Source organism: Centruroides sculpturatus, unplaced genomic scaffold (genome assembly GCF_000671375.1).
Source record: "Centruroides sculpturatus isolate CEXI.00-Female unplaced genomic scaffold, Cexi_2.0 scaffold703, whole genome shotgun sequence".
In the NCBI taxonomy this organism is placed as follows: Eukaryota; Metazoa; Arthropoda; class Arachnida; order Scorpiones; family Buthidae; genus Centruroides; species Centruroides sculpturatus.
Window position 1 is genome coordinate 377,897 of NW_019384944.1, and position 23,266 is coordinate 401,162.

Here is a 23,266-nt window from a genome sequence, read left to right on the forward strand (position 1 = left end):
TGTTATGATTAATGAATACCATTAATGTGTAATGAGTAAATGATACTAAATAGTAAATACTGAGAGTGCAAATATATCTGCCTGTTATTTAAAGGTAACGGCTTTGCATAACAGAAATTTTTATATTTATGTTGTGATATTTTTGAACTGCTATGTGAAAATGTCTCTGCTTAATATAAAGTTGCATTTTTGTTAAATTCAAAATTTATTATTATATAATTTTGCTTATGCTTTACAAGGGGTATCATATGGCCTTGGTGTAGTAAGTTATAATGTGCATTTTAGTGATACGATGATTTACGTCTTGTTTCTTATAAGAATTGGTTTTAGTTATGAGTCATCGTGCACTTTTTAAATCAATGCCAATAAGTATGTAGTCTATAAAATACAAAACTGGAACAAGCAACTCAGTGTGTTCACTTCAGAAAGAAATACTTGAAATTATTGAAGGGATCACAATTATTTAACTAAATATATTTAGAGATTGGGAGTTTATGCAGTTGTATTATTAGCTTGCAACCAAGTAACACACTATACATGAAGAATGCAATATCATAATGTTGTTTACAATAAAATGGTAAAAACTCACTAGGTTACAAATTCTCTGGAATATCAAAATGATGTAAATATAGGCTGTAACGTTTTAGGCATCAAAAGTTACATGACTTGCACTTTGGTGCTTTAAACGTTATGGCTTCATATAAATTCAACTTCAAAATATAGCGACTTATGGTGCCACTATCGCCACAATATTTTTTTGCAGAAGAAAATATTACATTTAGAACTCAATTTTTCAATAAAATGTATTTAGAGAAAAATGGCATTTACAACATTATAGCATTGCATGTTTCACATATTGTTATTGCCAGGAATTAGCATCCAGAAATTTATACAACACAGAGAAACTGGAAAATTGAGATGCCAAGTTAAAGATTATTTGGTAGGGCTTTTCGCTTATTAATCTCCACACAAGATTGCAAACTTTTTATATCAAACACCTTCCATCTCTTGATGCCTCATCTTCAATATATTTTAGCTGTTTCCTAATATATAACATTTTAAAAAATATAGCAAAACCTTAGTCTTTTATCTTTGTATTTAAAACTAAAAAGTTATGTTATACCCATTTGTTCTGTTTCATTTAGTATATATTTGCTGATACCATTTTAATTAAAGACAAAAACATTTTAAGTAAATTTCATTTTGATATTTATGTATTTTATTTTTCATTTACATTTCCTGTAGTAATTCTGGAAAACATAAATTTCAACATTTTCACTTGCATCAGTATTAATTATTGATTATGAAAAATGAAATATCTTTATTAGAAACTCGAGAGGTACACATATTACCCAGAAAGGGTCAGTGTTAAAGATGCAAAGTCCATATCCTGAACGTGGAAAACTTTCTATGACATGATATAGACATTACCTGCATTGTGTATCTTTAAATTAATTTAAAAATTTATAAAATTAAGCATTAATTTATATTTATTTTAAATTGCCTGAATAAACAGTTTTAATTAAAGTGTACATGTAGTCTGTTTTTGGTATTATTAAAATCATTATTCAATATGTAATAGTTCTATCTTGTTTTTTATAAGAATTAATTTGCCTAAATTTTTAATTATCAAAGAATTGAAGCTTTATATATTGAATATACTTAATTTTAGGACAAGAAGATGCTACTATTGATTATGATGAAGGAATTAAGATTACTCCCTTTAATATGGCCGAAGAATTAGAAGAAGGTTATTTTGATAAGGAAGGAACTTTTATTTTTAAAAAAGAGAACCAGATTAAAGACAATTGGCTAGATAATATCGACTGGGTAAAGGTAAGCACGACAATAAATTTATTGAATTTCATAGTGTTGTACTGTACAATGAAAGCTACCTTGTTCTGTATAATGTTAATGATGTAAACTAATTCTTCATACAGATACATAAATTTTTTTTTTAATTTTTTTAAAATATTAAAACTTGAGGTTAAAAAGAAAGAAATAACCAATGTTTTTTACATCTATAACCACATTTAATCAGAGACAAAGTCAATACTAAGGTGTTTAAACATTAGCATTTATTATTACTATGCATTTTGGGTGAATTTTTATCCTTTTTACACCCCTTTTCATGTAATACAAAACTAAAAAGGAAAAACATAAAAATAGTAAAAAAAAAAAAGAATACAATATTTAAACAATTCATATCATACAAACTAACCTTCTTTTGCCAAAAAAACAAAAGTTTTTTTATACATTTTCCATAATCCACAAATCATTGTACCACAAACATTGGTCTATTTGTGCACTTCTTAAATTCTACTACATCCATCTCTTTTTCCATCCCATTATTTAAATTAATAGTATAATGCCCACTTACAATTGTTACATGTTCTTTAAGTTTTTCAGTTACTGACGGTCAACAAGTTGTCTGTCAGAGAAGCAGCATCAACATTGCCCATTGCAGTTTCCCCAGCAACTGTATGGAGATGTATGCATAATCATAAAAATGCCAAATTTACCAAAATGACTGCCAAACCGAAATTAACACAATTGCACAAAATAGCTAGATTAAAGTGGGCCAAAGACAAGATGACATGGAAAGAGGAATGGAAACAAATAGTCTTTTCAGATGAAAAAAAGTGAAATTTGGATGGACCTAACGGTTATAGTCACTACTGGCATGATTTGAGGAAGAACGAAGAAGTCAGAATGAGCAGACAGCAAGGTGGAGGATCTGTGATGGTGTGGACAGGATTTGGATGGGGAGGTAAAACAGATATTGTATTCATAGAAGGTAGAATGAATTCAGAAAAGTATCAAGAACTGTTGTATCAAAATTTAATAACTTTTGGACCNATTTCTTTTGATGGAATTTCAATGACAAATTAAATTAAAGTCATAGTTAGCATTCAGAGTATATTACAAATTAATTATAAAATCTTCATTTTTGGAAAATGTTATATACCTTTCACAGAATGAAGTAGGTTATATCTTAATAATAGAGATGTTGCGGCCGACGTTGTGATCGCGAAAACGTGAACGTCGGACGTTCAGCGCTGCCTTCCTGTAAGCCTAGAAGTTTAACAATAGCGTTTGGAACGTCGAGCACGATTCCACTGACATTCCAAACGCCATTGTTAAACTTCTAGGCTTACAGGAAGGCAGCGCTGAACGTCCGACGTTCACGTTTTCGCGATCAAAACGTCGGCCGCAACCTCTCTAATAATGCTATTTTTGAGTGTAATAAATGTTAAAGAAAGAATATAAACTTTTAATTTCAATATTTTATAAAGTATGTTAAATGACATACAAAAGATATCTGTAAGATGTATATGTCTAAAAATGTTCATAAAATCCTCGTTTTTAGTTTCTAGAACATTCTTCTTTTATTATAAGAAAAATATACAATGATAGTTGAGAAAGAAGGGTATTTTTAAAATGAAGAGAGTTGTGTTAAAATGCATTTTTTAAACATTTTTAAATTAAATAATCCAGTTGTTTTTTTATATATGTTTAGAAATGTTTTGTTCAGAAAATTCATAGCTTTAAAATATTTTTATACTTTTTATTTTAAATAATCATTGTAAAATATAAGAGATGACTTGCTAATTTACAATTGCAATTCATTCTTTATTACAATAAGTTATGCATAATAAGTGCATTAAAATTGTTGTAATCAATATAGAAATTCTTACTACTATTAAAATTGATAAATTATAAAATTACAAGAAAAATGTTTATCTTTGATATTGTTTTGTAAATAAAATTTTGTTCTAAATTAAAAGTAACACCATGCTTGAATTTTGGGTCAACTAATCATAGATATAGTTAAGTATTAATACTTTGATATATTTGGAATTCATTTAAATAATTATAGGCATCATTCTATACCTACAGAAATACTTGCACAATATATTAAATTTTTTTCTTATCAATTATATAATTTACAAATATACAAAATGCATTTGTAAAAAACATTTATATACTAATTTTCAAAGAATAAATATGAAACATTTTTTATAAATAAATAAATATAAAAAGTTTTATATGAAACAACATTGTTTACATGTGATCTAGAAAAAAGTTACTTATAAATTAAATATTATCTTTATCACGTGTATCGCCCCTTGCCATATTGATATTTTATTTTAAAAATCTGTTGGTCTTGTAAATCTAGATATGTTATAAGTTAGCTTTGATTGTTTAACAATAAAAAATGAATATTTAGTCAAAAAATAACTTGCTTGCCATGATTTTAACAGACAAAATCTGTTTGAATTTTTTGGCAGGTGGGGACCAAGACTTGGAATCTTGCTTAGTCAGATGTAATATAATGTATCCAAATTTTGTCCCCAGTCCTCTAAAAAATTTTCATCACAGATCACAGCAAATTTTTCAAAATGAGTACCATTCAATGTGCTCATAGTTTTCAATATTTTGATTTGGAACCCAATATGCACATTGTTTTTGGTATCTAAGAACTTTATGACCAATTCTATGATCTTTGACAACTTCCATATTCTAACCTTCAATCACTCTGTAACATTTCTTTCACACATTCACTGTTTTGTGACGTTTTTGGCTTCCCACTTCTTTCTTGACCTTGCGAACATGTGTCCATCTTTATATTGAGAACACCATACTGTGATCTGTTTTGCAATAATGCATTTTCTCCATAAATTTCAGCAATTATGAATTTCTGTAGGAGACAATTGTTTAGTGTAGAGAAAATGAATTACACAATTCTATTTTTGTGTAGCCAGAAATAGGCAGTGCCAGTTTTAAACACTTTGACTTCATATAAAGTCAAAAAAATTATTTTCTTTTGTTTTATATATATACTGAAGTGTAATTATATTTTTATTATTCATTCAATTATTTTTCTTTTAANAAATTTTTAATTATCAAAGAATTGAAGCTTTATATATTGAATATACTTAATTTTAGGACAAGAAGATGCTACTATTGATTATGATGAAGGAATTAAGATTACTCCCTTTAATATGGCCGAAGAATTAGAAGAAGGTTATTTTGATAAGGAAGGAACTTTTATTTTTAAAAAAGAGAACCAGATTAAAGACAATTGGATAGATAATATCGACTGGGTAAAGGTAAGCAAGACAATAAATTTATTAAATTTCATAGTGTTGTACAATGAAAGCTACCTTGTTCTGTATAATGTTAATGATGTAAACTAATTCTTCATACAGATACATAAATTTTTTTTTTTTTAATTTTTTAAAAATATTAAAACTTGAGGTAAAAAAGAAAGAAATAACCATTGTTTTTTACATCTGTAACCACATTTAATCAGAGACAAAGTCAATACTAAGGTGTTTAAACATTAGCATTTATTATTACTATGCATTTTGGGTGAATTTTTATCCTTTTTACACTCCTCTTCATGAAATACAAAACTAAAAAGGAAAAACATAAAAATAGTAAAAAAAAAAAGAATACAACATTTAAACAATTCATATCATACAAACTGACTATTTTTTTGCAAAAAAAAACAAAAGAAGCTTGTTTATACATTTTCCATAATCCACAAATATCATTCCACCAACATTGGTCTATTTGTTCACTTCTTAAATTCTACTACATCCATCTCTTTTTCCATCCCATTATTTAAATTAATAGTATAATGCCCACTTACAATTGTTACATGTTCTTTAAATCTTCACAAGTANGAATAATTATTTAGTCAGTTTGATTTTCTGAAATATTTATGTATTTCAATTGAAAATTATTTCAATATATAACTTAACAAAACATGAATCATGTCAGAAACTTTATCCAAGAAATATGAATATAAATATATTTGGATTCTTATTATTACTGTGAGATATGCAGTGGGTCAGGGGTTAATCTGGTACTGACCACTTAATTTGCACAGGCTGGTAAAGCCCGATCTCGAAGTCGTAGGATGGCTAGGAGGGCAATTCGAGTGGGGAATGCGTCAGTAAGTCGACAGGTTTCCTCGGATAGACAGGAGACAGGTGTAACAAATAACAAAATAAATGTTTATTCTATAACTAAAGTAATTTACAGGAGTATACAAGTTACTGATTATAGCTTAGATGCGGATAATATAAATTTATCTAAAAGGTAGCTGTAACTATTCACTATGCCGCGTGAGAGAATTTACAAAGAGAGTTATATTGGCGGTCAGTTATACCTTATGTCAGAGGACGGTATGCGCCGATCATTTGGACTATGGAAGCTGGCTGGCTGTCACAGGCTTATGTCTTCTACCAGACAGGATCGGGACAGAATCAGGACGGGAGACACCGTACTCAGACCTTCCAGATGATAGCGCGGAGGGACGGTCGAACTGAGGGGACGATCACCCGGAACTTCCGTGATAAAAACAATCATCGTTGGCATTGAGCCAACAGGTCGTTCACTCGTTATGCTGACTAATTAGCACGTGCACGTTGACTAATTAACAAATGGACGATGTGTAAGATTCCACATCTGATCTATTTCCGTTATATTTTTTTCCATCCTCTAATGAAAAAAATTGTTAACCCTAAAAATTTTCGAACTCAAACCCCTCGGGTTCACATTACCTTCAATTACATTAATTTTTCTCACAGCAAACATTATCTGGGTTTAATGACATATGATTTTTATTGTGGTATGTTTAAATTTTACATATGCATTTTGGACTTATGTATTGTCTTAGCCCCTCTTCAGTGCTGTTTAAAACAATAAATCATGATATACTACATTATGTAAATTGCAATAACATAGTTACTTACATATGAGAGAATTACAATTCAAAATCATTGGTACACAACATTAAGATATGAACTATAAGTAAAGTACACTTCGTATGTTATTCTGGTGAATTATCAAACAGTAGTTTATAAAAAAAAAACCTTAAAACCGAATTTATATATATAAAACAAACGTCTAAAATACTCTAACAAGGAGACCCTACGGCTTTGGGGAAACGGATTTTGATGATCTTTGGTGTAGAGGTAGTATACCAGGTGATTGTACTACCTGTTAAATACTAAAGTGCAAAACTCAAATATAATTGAGAAAAACGAACTTAAAGTTTTCTTTAGCACTTTATATATAAGTTAAAGTGCTAAAGAAAACTTTAAGTTCGTTTTTCTCAATTATATTTGAGTTTTGCATTTTACTATTTAACAGGTAGTACACTCAACTGGTGTACTATATATATATACAGTAGAGCCTCGATTATCCGACTCAATTGGGGACTGTGGTTGGTCAGATAATTGAAAAGTCGGATAACCGAAAAGTATGAAAAAATCCATTATTAGTGTAGTATATTATTATATCCCATGTAATTAGTATATTAGTATATCGCTATTAACCTACTTTGCGTTGAATTTTCATCGATGTTAAACCTAACAAAAATTTTTTAAAATAATAATCGTCGCTACTGTATCGTTAAAAATTAGAAAATTAAGCCTCGTTTAAATACTGGCTCCCTTTCATGGTCGAATGAGTGTTGCCAGCTAAAACACGTAAAAATAATATTAAAGTAGCCAAGACATAACCAAATATTGTAGCGCTACATCACTAGCGGACATTTGAAATTTGCCGACTAGGACGGTCGGTTAACCAAGGTGTCGGTTAATCGAGGCTCTACTGTATATATATATACATCAACAAATGAAGATTTACAAAACACAGGTTAACATATATAAAACAATAATGTTCTTACTAGTTTGTTCAACCACATGTTAAACCAGGGGTGAGCAACAGTTTTTGCCCCCAGGCCGAATTGGAAAGAAAACTTTTTTCATGGGCCAAACCAGAGGCTGCCCTAGGAAGATTTTGAGGTGGTGCAAGATCTCATTGTGGTGTTACCCCAGAGACTAAATTGTACATAGAGATTACAGATACATTTTTCACATTATCATGCTTTATCAACACTCTACACTGTACTTAAGAGATTTGTAATGGAGGGTTAACTCTAACCGGACAGCGAGTTGTTGCCTTTTTTTTTTTTATCTAGGCGTTAGAATTTTTAACCGATCTATTCTGACTTGAGTAGCTAATATTGAAAGATTAATCGTGGGCTACATAAATCCATTTCACGGGCCGTATGTTGGCCATGCCTGTGTCAAACCATAAATGTTTGTGGTAGAGCACTATAATTTAAACAAAACCTACACTCAGTGTACCAAACTGTATCCATACTTATTAAACTCAAACTGATGGTATGAAATAATAGAGGATATATCATCTGTTGTCCATATTTATACCATCTGAGATGTTTTTAATTTCTATGTGCTCCTCAAATTTATTTTTATAAATATCTTTTTCCATGTGTAGAATCTTAATTTTATTTTTATTAATTCAGTAGTTATTTAAATTTGTATGCTCATATCATGGTGATTGAATATACTTGAGACATATTGCTGCTTTATGTTCTTTAACCCTTTTTCTAATATACGGCCTGTTTCTCTAATGTAGAATTTTGGTTTAGTACAAGTACATTCTAACCTGTAAACAGTGCCTTCTTTTTCAAGATCTTTTTTATGATTCGTGTTATCATTGTCTTTAATTTTCTAACATATATTTTGTGATATTTGATTTATCAAAGATGGGGCCAAACATGTATTATTCTGTCTAAGGATAGTGTTACATTTTTCAAACATATCATTTGTTTCCATAGATTAAGAATATATTTTATCTTGTTTATATTGTTTAGTATTATATCTATTATCTAGATATTGCTTGTGCCATTTAATTCATTTTAATTTTGCATAATCATTCAATGTAAATTTTATATCCAGATGTTTTAATTCTATTTCTCTATCTTTAGCATTAGGTATTCTAATATACAGTGGGAACCTTGGTTAACGAACTTAAATCTGTTCTGTGACTCTGTTCATTAACTGAAACAATTTTCCCATAGAAATTAATGCAAATGCAGTTTATCCATTCTATTCTCCAGAATTTTTGTAATTTTATTTGTAAAATGGATTTTCTTTGATGAAATATAGGAAAATGTAGTATCTATCATCACAGCAACAAATATGTAAACTTTATTTAATAAAATAGCACTATACATGCCTTTGTTTGTTGTAGTTGGCGACAGAGAAGTGAAGATGTACAGTACAGAGCTTAATGCTTGGAAGGGGAATCCCCTTGATAAAAATATCAGGTAGCACTGTATTGGAAGATTCTTCGAGTCACAGTCTCTTTTGATAAGGAACAAGAAAGTGGTCTGAAGTTGATTGTCTTACTCTTTTAATCAAAATTTTTCTAAAATGTGATATTTCATTGTCATTCATTAAATTAATGACCCTATTAGCCACAATTTTGTTAGGATGGTGCTTCTCAATAAATTCTGCACATCAAGGAAATTTGCAGAAAATGAAATGATTTCTTCCCTAACCTTCTCTTTCTTTGATGAATGCTCTTCTTGTAAGACTTTCACCTGTTCTTCCTGCAAGGCAACCAACTCTTCTGTGGTTAGTTCATTTATCTACTTCTAATTTTGACACAAAAATCTGTTATGTTCGTTATCCGAGACAAAATTTTTGCAAAATGAAGGTTCTATAACCAGGGTTCCACTGTATATATTTTTTAATTCCATAATATAAGCATTCCTTTTCATACTTTCTAGGCAATATGACTTATATCACTATTAATTTTATTTACATTGTTTATCAACTAACAAATAAATTATTATTAAATAATCATCTGCATATCTAACACCCAATTTTACATCTTTTATGTTGTTTATTAATTCATCGAAATCTTTCATAATGAATTCTGCTAATTTTGGCCCCATTTTCAACCCCATACTAATGCCATTAGTCTTGTCTATAAAAATTTTGATCTACTTGAAAATAATAATCATCATATGCAAATTTAATTGTATAAACCAATCTTCAACTTGTAATTTAATCAAATTTCATCCTATGCTCAGATACATATTTTTGACATCTAAACTTAATAGAATAAGAAATGCAGATGATGTAATTAGTAGTGTATTTCCACTAATTGTTGTTCTAAATTGTAGACAAATTGTTGATTTTCAATATTATATATTTTTCTTCTTATGGGTTTTCAACCTGATATTCAATTTAGGTGTTCTATTATTTAGTGATCAAGATAGGAAGTTTATACTTATTATATATTTCATCAATTTTTTAAATTCTTTTTTAATTTCACAATATGGATCTTTATTCAATCATATATATTTATTGTTATTAACTTGTTCTATTATCTACTATAACTATTTAGCTCTGTCGGCCCTAATAACTGACAATTTGGTTTCTTTAAAAGTAATAATAGATATAAAAAGAAAGGCATTATTAAAAATAGAAGTTTTTAAATTCTTGTTTTAAACAAAGAAAATTTATCATCTATAGTTTTTTTTATTAATACATCTTTAATACTTTTATCCAACTCTGCCATGATATCAATTGACACGTGACTAAACAGTAAATTATGTTCTAATCCCAATGCTAAGAAATTCTGGATATATTTAGTAGTTTAGGTGTCACTGTTAGATAAATGGATGAATAGATAATAAATCTATCAGATGTTATGAAAAAATCTTATTTTAGTGCTTTCTTATATTTATAATCCTTTTGTAGGAAGAGCAGATAACTAAGAATTTCTATTAAGTAATTTTCCTTAACTGATATATCTTAAATTATTCCATTTTTTTTTTGTTTAAATCTGATCACAGATTTAATTATTTTCCTCTCAATTTTCCATACCGCACGTCTAGGAATAACATTCTTTATCGATTGTTTTAATTTTAATGTGTTAATGTTTTTTGAGGGAAGAGACACTCCTAAGGTAACCTATGCCATGCTGTATTTCCACTTGTTTTGTCATCTTTATTAAACTGGATTCTATGCCCATGTCAATATCTTCTAATATATGTAAATTTAAAACATGACACATTATCCAGGTTTAATGATGTATGATTTTTAATGTTTGCTGTGAGAAAAATCAGCCTAATTAAAGATCACAAATAGCCAATCAAATCAAAGTTTCATCTATGGTATGTAATCTATATTCTGCCAATCATACAAGTCTAACTTCACACTTCAGCAAACTGGAAGTGCCATCATTATTTCAAATACTTATGAGAAACTTTTACACCAAAATGTGCCATAATGGCTGCCACAATTTCTCAATGTTATATATAACAATCAGTCAAAAGATGACCCCCAAAATTTTTACATTTTTTGGACTCAGAGAACTTCAAATTTTTTCTTGCATTTCTACATGTATAGATATTTGTGTGGGGGGGGGATTGATTGGAGGGTTGATTTTGTTCTTCTACTTTAATAATTCTTGTGTCTTTTCTCAAAAAATTTTGAAATTTTGTGGGGAGGTTTGTATATTTATGAGGATCGATGCTATGAAATTTTGATGGTTAGAGGTCATGGAGTGTAGCAATAGTGGGTCATAGTGTGTGGTTGGATTGTTTATCATGAATTAATGTTTGAAGACCAAAAACATTTGTTTCTTCTCTTCCCAATTCCAGTTTTTGATAACTTATTATTACTAAACAGTGATTGAATAGTCTATCACTTCACTTTTGAATACAGAATCTTGCAGAAAAAAAGTCACAGAATTATTTTATAAATAGCAGACACTCAATACCCAATATTTTGCTTTACCATGCAATGTGCTATATGCAACAGTTTTCATTACAGAGAATATTTTTTAATTCAGTAAAGCATTCGAGATGATTTAAGAATGAACTGGTTTCTCCAAGAGAAAAATTATGTTATTTGTAATAGGAACACAAAAATAATGGTTGACTGCTAACATTTTCAGTCTCTTCTCCATCTAAAAAACAAAATTAAAAATATAATGAAGTCAATTATGTTTCCTGTAGTTAAAAAAAGACACTAGTTCATTTGCAATTGTCGTCATTGTGAGTTTAAAAAATTTTTTTTTTTTAAATGACTGGATTTTGATGATTTGTAAACTTAAAAATTTACTGCATAATGTAATATTTGTAACATGATATTTAACATTATTGTTATTGTATGATGAAATTACAGTAAAAATTAAATATTTAGTTAGTCTTTACATAATTGTAAAGACTAACTAAATATGATTCCATATGTAAAGTTAGTCTTTACATATGGAACCATAAACTGCTTTTATTGTTGAGATCACTCACTGCACATACTGTATATTAAATAGTTTAAATTCTGCGTTTGCAAGTATAAAGGAACTCTACGAGTGATTCAATGATCCAAAAATCTGAATTTTAACTTTATTAGTTACTGATTTGGAGTTGTAAAATGCATCTGAGATTATTAAGTACAAAGTTAGTAATGAGCATTTGATTTAACGAATCTAACACTTCAAAAAAGTTCAGATAATATCATTGGTGGTTCTTATTACAATTTTGGACAAAGACTCGGGGAGCCAAGATATGGGGCACCTTTACACACAAAAAAAAAATCAATCCTTTGTTTAATTCCAGCTAATTAAGAATTTTCCTTGCTTAGATTTCCAGTCATACACATGCAAAAATAATTTAGAAAATAGTGCTTCAAATGTGTTGCCAGTTTTGGTAGCAAGTTCAGAAAGGAATTTTTTATAAGTTTTAATCTACATTCTAGAATGACTCACTAGTTTAGCAATAAACTATATAGCATGAAACTGCATCTATGATGAATTATTACATCTTAAATACAAAAGTTTTAAATTTACTACTAATAACTGTATAGAAAGATATGATATATATATAGAGTATGTATACAAATGTACCTGTACTAATGTTTATTAATATCATAATGAACATAAAAATTTTATCATCATTTTGATAAATATCCACATGTGGTTGTTACATTTTGTGAGACCTCTATACACAATGTATAGAGGTGTTATGCATAAATTTTATAAATACTGAATTATTTTAAAATAACCTATTGCATCTACATTTTGGGTATTCCACAACCATAACAATAAACAAACCTCACTTACTTTTCTGGCAAACCGCCACATGCATTACAAACATTTTCAACATTTTTGAGAAGCCTGCTTTGGGTTGTTCTCTCATGCAAACTCCACATCCAATCTAAAAAATTCTCATAATTTATCATGTATAATGCAAATCAGATATCATTCTTCAACAGGTGTAACATTTGTATTTAATTATAGTCTTGCTGGTGCCTCCCATTGATGTAGTGAATAAATAATAATAATCTGTTTTATGTATAGTATATTGGTTTTTCCTGTTCAGGATTAAGCCAGACCCATTTTATTTTACTTTACAAATAAGGGGTGTTCATGTTGTCGCAATATTGATTTCGAGTACTTTCCTCTTGCCGACAGTCTTAAAATATAATTCGTCGCTTGTTATAATCGATTTTTATATTAAAAAATGGTAAAAATAACATTTTTTTAATTTTGATAGATGACGAAGTGATGTGGGAATTTAAGTGGGAAAACGAAGAAAATGCCGCAATTTACGGTCCGCATCCGTCGTCGGAAATGCTCCGTTGGGTGGAAGAAGGATATTTTGAAAAGGGAGTATGGGTGAGAAAAGTGGGACAAAATTCAGATTTCTACAACTCACGAAGGATTGACTTTGACCTGTATGTCTAAAACGGCATGTACATTTTGTAAATTATATCGAATTGTTCGATAAAATCTTAAAGCAGGAAAACTTCTGGCATATTCCTTGTTTACAATAAAAAACATTTTTAAATGTCAAAAAATCATTTAATTTATCTTAATCATAAAACGTTTTGTTCATCAAATAATTTGTGTTGATAATTTCATATATAAATATCAGGAAAATCATTTACAGAGATGAATTGAAGATTTTTGTATTCTGATAACTAAATACTCTCCTGTACTATTTTATGTAAACTGATTAAAAGAAAAAGATGGAATACCTTATAATATTTTTGTTGATTCTTGTTAGAAAATTATGCATCAACTAAAACATGTAAATGGAATGAAAATTCAACACTCCCATTTTATGAAACTAGTGCAATGAGAAACCGGGGTAAAAAAACCACAGGAATTTTTCGCAGTTAGTCTATTCTGAACGTGTCGAGCCTCAGCTTTACTATAGGTTTGGCCAAACTCGCAACAGATATGATTGATCCATGATGGCATGTGGTAACGGTGATATTTTACCACATTGACTTACTTAAACCTTTGTCTCTAAGATAGCCAGGGGTGCTGTGACCTTTGACGATTTAAATGTTTTTGCAGGATTATTTTATGTCCGAAAAATGACTTTAATGTCCCGAGAAACACCTCTGCCCTTCCTCCCATTTATTCCCAGCTGAACTTGATTCACATCAGCCAATACTATTGCAAATTTCGAAGTGCTCCCTACAGTAGCCTGGTCAAGGACGTTACTCCATAAACAAAACATGACATTTACAGAAGACTCATTACAGGATTTTTCAGAATTGTCAAATTTCAAATTTGAGGAATGGCAATTACAAAAAAAAAAAAATAATAATCAGTGGAAAATTGCACATGCAGCCATGATTTAAAAGACCCTCTTAGTGTCTCAGAGTAGAGAAACCAAAAAACATCCATAAATATTTCATTTTAAGTTATAAGTATAAAATATAATGTTTTATTTCTACTTTATTAGTGCCTAGGGAGATTAAAATACCCTTTGTTGATAATGCAAACTAACTGGGATCAAAAATGATTTGGATTATTGACAGTGAGTCGTATTTACAGAATTATATTGTCTTTTCTAGAGATGTTAAGAATATCGCTTAAAATGTAATAAACTATTCCCATTTTTCTTGTTAACAATTCAGTAACCCATTCAATTGACACAGAAATCAAAATTGAGTCACTTATATACAACCTACTTTAGTGTTGATATATTCCCATCTTTGACATCTAATTATAAAAATCATAAAATAAACAAAAAGCAAAACTCATTTAGGGAAAATATTTTCCCTAAATAAGTTCTCAAATAATTTATTTACGTCAAATGAAATTATTCACATCGGATATGTCGTAAGAAATTTTGTTCGATTATTTACATTACGACTGGAATGTTGGGTTGTTCCGTTCTTTCTAAATTCTTTCCTTGTGGCTAAAAAATTTAAAAAGATTTATAAATAAGGCATTAACGTCAAACGAAATCAAATATTTAGTGTCATACCATAATATGTATGTGGCTCGGCAACATTTCTTGCATCAGGTCATCTAATGCCACCGCATTGGAGTTGCCGGGATTCAAAATTAACCTCAGTCGTGGTAATGGCACGTAACCCGATATTAAAGGATACAGATTGTAAGAGAGCTTGTAGACGCTCTTCGGCAGTATTCGGAAATGCAGCTGTAGAATAATAATGACATATGAGATGATGATTTACTGAAAATTAAAAATAGATGATAATTTCTGGATCTAAAAAAACATTAAATTTTCAATAGAATACATTTAATAATACTGTCAAATATCTTGATTCTAAAGAAACTAATTAATCAATAATTTATTGTAAAGTTAAAAGGTTTAAAGTTACAGTATAATACTATAAAACCCCAATTATCCAAGATAATGCAGACCAATACCACCTCAGATAACCAAAAGTGTACAGAGGATTGCCACAGCCTTTTTGAATCTTGGTTAATTGAGGTTGATTCTTCTGTATACTTATTAAAATGATAAAGATTTCACAATATGAATCTTGTACTTTCTGACATTTTTGTAAGTACATGTAAAGTGTCACACTGCAATTTTCAACCATGCAGACAGCTGCAACCACAATAGCCCCAAGTTTTACACGTGCATCAGAGGCCATACACTTACGACAGCCATATTATAAAATTTGTAACTAGTAATGGTTAAGTAGTATAAGTTATGATCACAATCAACAGCATTGCAACTAGAAAAATGAAGCAAACAAAGCCTTCTTTTATATCTCAACACGAAAAGACAATAAAAAATTAGAGTTTTTCTCTTCATTGTGAAGAAATTTCTCAAGGATTTATGATTCAAACTTGGTGATTCAATTTGTCACCACTTTAAATAGAATGATAAACATGGAGACATTCGTTCATTGGCTTTGCACTTGAAATTAATGAAATGTTAGTTGTTCGCACTAATTTTACAAGTGCAAACAAACATTCTGTTTTTAGTTGCTGGTACATTTGCATAGCATTTGGAGGACTCGTAGTTACAGTTGCTTGCATTGCTAAAAACACAAAAGTGTGACTGTGGCTTAATGCTTATAAACTTTAATAAAATTAATAATTGCTTCAATTTATAATCTCTCAATGATATATTCTCTGTTCTAGTTCTATGTTTAGTAAGATTTCAACAATTATTTAATATTGTACAAGAAATTTAGTTATTACAGTTGACCCCCCTATAACACTGTTGATAATTCCATTTTATATGAATTCTATGTTGTATGAGTCACTTAGATTTTACAAATACATGTGCCGGGTTGTGAATGGCTCACGTATTTGTAAAATCTAAGTGACTCGTACAACATGGAATTCATATAAAACGGAATTATCAACAGTATTATGGGGGGGTCTACTGTACTTGAAATTGTTATTTATATGGTAAAGTAAATTGATTTATTTATTGTATTCTGCATTGAAATAAAATTTAGAACCAATAACTCCTCAAAAACCACAAAAATATTTGTTCTCAGTGCCTTATTTAGAGTTATGTGAGTAGCAAATGTGTCAATGACAGCATACTATTAACTTGTTTAGTAAATGGTCTTATTAAACAAGTTTGCACTGCAAGGCAACTTCAATGTTAAAAAGTAATTTTAAACCAAGTTTCTATACATACGTGGTATGATCCAAAAGTTCGGGGACTGTAGTAATCTATGACAACAAAAGCATGTGTTTGAAGTTGCAGGAATGGATTCTACCAAATCAGTTGTTCAGGTTTGTTTTGCCCATGTCACGTGATTAAACTGCAAGTGTTGCTGTTTTCTTCCGGAGATAGTTACCTTTGTTCTGCAACGTAATAAAAATGGAGTTTCAAGGACAGCGCTGCAACATTAAATTTTGTCAGCATTTAGGTAAAACACCTACGGAGACTTTAAAATTGCTAAGAAAGGTGTATGGTGACTCTACCATGGTGAAATTGAAGGCGTACAAATGGCATCGGCATTTTAAAGAGGGCCGAGAATCCATCGCAGACGATGAACGTTCTAGCCGGCTTTCGACTTCACGGAACGAGGAAAATGTTGAGTTGGTCTCTCAATATGTTCGCAAAGATCATTGCCAAACTCTTGAAAAAATCGCTGCAGCTACTCACTTGTCAAAGACTAGTTGCCAGTGTATTTTAACATGCACCGAGTGTCTCAGAACATTGTCCCTCAGCTTTTGACTTCTGAACAAAAGGAAGAACAAATGAGAATATTGGGTGATTTAATAAGGATCCAGCTTTTTTGTACCACATCATAACAGGTGATGAAATGTGGTGTTATTTATTTGATACCCAATCAAAGCGTGCTTGTTCAATATGGAAATCACCCTCATCACTGCAATCAAAAAAATTCCAGCAGGATCAGAGCAAAGGGAAAGTCATGATGGAGGTATTTTTTGATTTTCAAATAATTGTTCATTCAGAATTTATTCCCAAAGGCAGAACAGTAAACAAGGAGCATTATCTAGACATTTTACGTTGTTTGAGGGAATCCATTTGTCGTAAACGGCTGCAAATCTGGCAAAGTGGAGACTGGTACCTTCTGCATGACAATGCACCTACATATTGGTCCCAAATGGTCGCACAGTTTCTCGCCAAAACTCAAATTAATGTGCTTCCACAACCCGCCTATTCACCAGACTTAGTTCCGTGTGATTTTTATTTGTTTCCATCAATGAAAAAGCATTTGCAGGGATGCCGTTTTGTGTCATCAGATGAGGTGAGAGCAGCATCGCAGGAGGACTTACGGGAGATTTCAAAAAATGGCTTCCCACAGTTCTTCCAGAAGTTATACGAGTGCTGGAAAAAGTGTATCGTCGCCCAAGGTGATTACTTTGAAGGTAGTTGTGCATTGACAATATAAACTTTTTAAGGTAAGGAATTTTACACCAAGTCTCCGAACTTTTGGATCATACTACATACATATGGATTATTTATTAAAATTTAATTGGTTTTCTTCCTTTAAGTCAGTGGGGTGCCACAACAACACTTCGGGAATGCCATGAAATGGATTGATAGAATGAGGCAATGCAACACATGGGTGATCTGCCAATGGTAGAGTGCCACCTGAGAGAACTCTCTATGAGAAACTGGTCCCTACTTAGATGTGTTAGACATGTGAAGAAAACCCAGAAACTCCACATGGCTAGCCTATTGGACATCAACTTGTGATTAAGTACCAGTGTTTAGTGGTTTTATTCAGTCAGCTACTGTGGACCCAGTGTCACAAAATATAGTACAGTAATACCTCAACTTACGCTACCCAACTTACACAAACTCGGAGTTATGCAATTTTCAAATCTCGTCGATTTGTCTTTTGTTTGAACACCACACAACTCTCGATTACTCACTCCTCCCACACTATTGTTCAGCTTACATGTTCAGACGTGTCGTGCGGAATCGACACATAGCTACAATTTATTTTGTGTTATTTATTTCTGTGTTTGTTATATCTACGAAGACTTGAGAGACTATGTGGTAATTTCTTGTAACCGTGAATGAATCAAAAGACGAGATAAGATTAACGAGAACATTTATTAGCTTACATACATCCGACTTGGATTTTACACAAATTGCGAAATTATACCGACTTACGCAGTCATCGCTCAGTCAGTCCCACCTATCACATAAGTTCAGGGTATTACTGTACTAAGCTGCACAACAACACTTATATGTATTGCTAAAATTGCAGAAATCCAACATTGATAAAGAAGTAAGGGATGCCATTATTAGAAAAAGGTTTAAAACATTGCTTCAAGTACCACAGAAAAATAAATACAGTGGTACCTCGGTATACGTCTGCTTTAGAATACGTCCGATTCGGAATACGTCCTGTTTGGACGAAACAAATTTTGCTCAGTATACGACTTTTGTTCGGTATACGACATAATTCAATTATACGCGCCATCAATGAACAAGTAGCACTATCGGTGTACTAGACCAGACTAGACGTTCGCGGTGCAACGGTTTATAACTTTGTTAAATTTCTTCTGATTTTAATTTGTAAGTAAAATTTTATTATTTTTATTAATCACGAATCGCAAAAAGGCAAATGAAAAGTGACAGAAAACTAAAAAAATGACTAGAATTTTCGGCATTCGGTTGGTGTGTAGACTAGAATTACAATGGAACTGATAAAAGAGATTGTTGAGAAATACAAAGGTGGCACGCATGTTTGAGATTTTAACTGTTGCCTACCATATTCCGAGAACGACAATATGGACAATCGCAAAAAATAAAGACATTAAATCTGCTAACGTTGCGAAAGGGGTTAAATCAATTTCTAAACAGAGATCGAAGACATTAGATTTTGTCGAGAAATTGCTTTTGCTTTGGATAACTGAAAAACAGTGCTGGAGACAGAGTATCGGAAGCAATTATTTGCGAGAAAGCTAAAAAGATACACGCTGATCTCACGAAAAATCAAGCAGGAACTAGCCAGGAAAGCAAGGTGTTTAAAGCCAACCATTTTTTTTTACACGAGAACGGATTAATCATTTTTACATTACTTCATATGGGAAAGGTTGGTTTGGTATACGTCCAATTCGGTATAAGTCCAAACATCAGGAACGGATTAAGGTCGTATACCAAGCTTCCACTGTATATTAGAATTGTTGAATAATGAAATAAAATTAAGTTACCTGTTTATTTCCTGCATACATGAAGGCATCGCTGCTATCCACAAATAATTCTATGTCTTGAACGGTCACGGTACGATTATGTAGATTATACGAAATGGTTAATGGAGTACGTAACCATCCGTGAGCAGGAGCTTCAAATTGAAGGAATAGAGGTGTACTCTGTACGGTAACACTGGGAAGATTTAAGATTGTTTCTACACATGGAGTTTCAGCAAGAGGTGAACATCTGAAATGATTAAAAGATAATAAATATACTGTAAATTAATTATAATTAAAAACAATTCAGATCTTAAATTGATAATGTAAACATCTTTAAATTATTTGCTCATTTAACATTCATTCTTTTTTAATAAAAATGACATTTGGTTTGTTTCTGCATATTTTAGACTACTAATTTTCTTCTGGTTAAAGGATATTGAAATATCAACAGTTTTCATTGGATGCAAAAGTTCAAGTACTGTATGAAACAGATCAAGGAAAAACCAAAGTTTTTCCATGCACACATTGCAAAATAAATGATTTTTACTCTTCCTCATCCTAAGCTAATTTTATAAAAATAGAAGCCTTATCTATTAAACAAATCTCATGTTTAATAAAATGCAGATAAAATATGAATAAAAACAATTACAGTAGTAACTCATACTTTGAATGCTAAATTCAACAGAAATTTGCTTCAGAGTTCAAACAATGCATTGTAAGCAAGCATTGCAATGCTTCAAAGTTTAATTAAACTGCACATGCAGTGCAAAATTGCACTTAAAGCATAAACACAATCTGTTGTGCACCTAAGTTCTCTCTCACATTACACTCATTTTTTTAAATGTTTTTTCACTTTATTTTTGTTATGTTTAGTTACATATATTGTATGTAATTTATCAAATTTTCACAACTTTTCTTTGTTGACAGCACCCCATACTTTTTGTATCCTTTAATTCAAAATTTCCCAAATGGAACTTTTTAAACCATATTTGACATGGTAGAAGTTTATGAACATCTTTTCCATATACACTATGAACTTTTTACCATTTGTAGATGTTAAATATTTTCTGAAACTCAAAGCATAATATGTCTGATATGATTTTATCTGCAGATATTTCAACTTGATTTTATTCAAACAAAATATGACATAAAAAGTTTAAAATAAACTACTAAACAAAGAATACAATCTCATACTAGCAATAACGTGTTAAATTTCACAAGTGTCAGCTATTTTTAAGAGATTGAGCAACCAATTAATGCCATTTTCGTTTTATTATACAGTATTTACATGTTTTAATTTATTATTAAGAGTGTTTGTTTTCGTTATTTTTACCTTACATTGTGTGTATTTGCTTTTTAAGTTTATTGAAATGGTATTATTCGTGGAATGGATTAATTCACTTTCAATTATTTCTAATGGGAAAAATCGATTCAGACTTCAAACACCCTCCTGGAATGAATAAATTCAAAGTACAAGGCACCACTGTATTTATTGTGTGGAACCAACAAAAGAAATTTATTTATATTACTTTAATATTAACTAATAATTTTAAATTTTACAATAAATTAAACTTGCTTAAATAAATAATAGAGAATCCATTTTTAAACGGATAAGAAAATCTAACCTTTTCCATTTTAAAATATAAGTTCCCATGCTGGATGGTTTCTCACAAGTATTTGATGTAACAAGACAAAAGCATTCACTTGCTGCTTCATTTTCATCCATCGTCACTAGAAAAAAAGTAATAAAAAATATAATTTGTTCATTTAATCATTATAATTATGTTATTTATGGAAAAAACAAAATTTAAACTAAAATATTTTAATTTAAGAAGACCAACAGCAATCACAAGAATTTGAAGTTNAATTTATTTTAACTTTATTATAATTATATATATACTTTTCGCCGTCTAGCTCTACGCTACTGACAGTTTAGGCGGGTAAGTTGAGTTTACTGTCGTCTGTACAGTATGTAAATTATGTACCGTAAGTCTAATACAGCACTGTAATTTTATACATTTCTTGTGAAAAAAAACATTTCTTATTTAACTACCATAAAAATTATTTTTATTAATGTTGTCTCCAAAGGTCAACGAATTTTTCGCAGAAAAATAATTTACCAGAAAACGCGGCCTTTGTTTGGTGCGCTGCTCTGCAAAGAAAACAAGCGTAAGCTACGGCGTAGTCGAACGGTGCACACTCGGTAAATAATCCTACAATTTTTTGTTTATAGCATAGTTTATACGGATTATTCCCAAAAAAATTATACGTGTTTTGGAAATGTTGAGTCGAATTAGTCTAGAATCAGTTAATTTTATAGAAGAATACCTTTCAAACAGCCTTAGTCGGTAAACTTCACACGTGTCGGGCTGTGATTGGCTCATGTATTTAGGGATTTCTACAACGTAAAATTCTTATAAGGGGAAACGTATCTAGGCGTTATATAAGGGTATACTGTACATACATCACACTACAGAAGGCCACAATACTGAATACATGCCATATTGTTAGGAAATTCTTTAATACAGACATTGACACACTTATTTAATTTTAGTTTTGTTTTGGTTGCTACGCCTTTACTCTGATTCGGCATAGTGGACAGCCACCAGTGTTAACCGAGTATAATTCGCTTAACCCAACATAATAATAATAATAAGCGCAGAGCCGAAACAGTTAAAAGTTAAAGTTTAAATTTGGAATACAGTTAGGGTACGCCACGAGATCGCACAATAAGAAGTGATTTTTCGAAATTCCCTCCCATGGGGGAGAGGAACAGAATTAAGACTTAACACTTCCATCAACAATAGAAGTGTTTCTTAGGAATGGAAGTGTCAACAATGGAAGTGTTAATAATAGACGTTTCAACAATAAAGGTGGTACATAACAATGGAATTGTTAAGAGAAAGTGGAGTGAAAGACGCAGATGTAGTTTTTTGTTGTTTGCAAGAAATCCAACATATTTTAGATAAATCTAAAAATTTTTTAATTAGTCTGAAAACAGGGACACCAAACTTTTGCATTTTGCGAAAACGGGTAAGGTTGACTATAACATAATAACCTTAATGTTCGCTATCGTTACTTTTTCCGAGCAACGCCGGGTCTACCTGCTAGTATAACTAATAAATTCATTATTATTATTATTATTATTATTATGTTGGGTTTTGTGAGTTATACTCGGTTCACACCGGTGGCTGTATACTATGCCGGACCAGAGTCAAGGCATAGCAACCAAAACAGAACTAAAATTAAATGTGTGTGTCATTGTCAGTGTCAGCATTAAGGAATTTCCTAACAATATGGCATGTATTCAATATAGTGGCCTTCTGTAGTGTGATGTATGTATTTCTATTCAATTGTAATGTTCCCAGGCTTTTGTGTAGCGTGTGTGGTATCACACCTGTACAGGAGAGAACAACAGGTACAATAAGCACATTATCCATCCTCCACAGATGCCTGATTTCCTGGGCGAGTTCTGTGTACTTGCTAATTTTTTCAGTGCATGTGTTTT

At 30.7% G+C, this 23,266-nt stretch overlaps 2 protein-coding genes across 2 annotated transcripts in view; one reads left to right on the forward strand and one right to left on the reverse strand.

The window, feature by feature from the left end:
- Positions 1-14,148, forward strand: part of LOC111632168 (CD2 antigen cytoplasmic tail-binding protein 2-like) — an 18,640-nt gene extending 4,492 nt beyond the window's left edge. Inside the window, exons 2-6 of the mRNA XM_023376534.1 lie at positions 1,673-1,836; positions 2,410-2,576; positions 2,673-2,797; positions 4,951-5,114; positions 13,375-14,148. Of these exons, the coding sequence (XP_023232302.1) occupies positions 1,673-1,836; positions 2,410-2,576; positions 2,673-2,797; positions 4,951-5,114; positions 13,375-13,587 (833 nt within the window). The 3' untranslated portion in view covers positions 13,588-14,148. The remainder of the gene's footprint in view (positions 1-1,672; positions 1,837-2,409; positions 2,577-2,672; positions 2,798-4,950; positions 5,115-13,374) is intronic.
- Positions 14,149-14,444: 296 nt separating this feature from the next.
- On the reverse strand, positions 14,445-21,568 carry LOC111632169 (trafficking protein particle complex subunit 11-like). The gene is made up of 4 exons (XM_023376535.1): positions 21,384-21,568; positions 19,780-20,005; positions 15,128-15,304; positions 14,445-15,058 (listed from the first exon to the last, which is right to left on the reverse strand). The coding sequence occupies exons 1-4, from the start codon at positions 21,482-21,484 to the stop codon at positions 15,002-15,004; spliced, it is 561 nt and encodes a 186-aa protein (XP_023232303.1). The 5' UTR covers positions 21,485-21,568; the 3' UTR covers positions 14,445-15,001.
- Between the last annotated feature and the right edge of the window lie 1,698 nt (positions 21,569-23,266).

Coding starts and splice junctions, on each gene's coding strand:
- LOC111632169 (XM_023376535.1), bottom strand. CDS start 21,484: ATGGATGAAAATGAAGCAGCAAGTGAATGCTTTTGTCTTGTTACATCA. Junction 20,006..21,383: donor TATATTTTAAAATGGAAAAG/GTTAGATTTTCT, acceptor TAATCATTTCAG/ATGTTCACCTCTTGCTGAAA. Junction 15,305..19,779: donor TGTATGCAGGAAATAAACAG/GTAACTTAATTT, acceptor ATTATTCTACAG/CTGCATTTCCGAATACTGCC.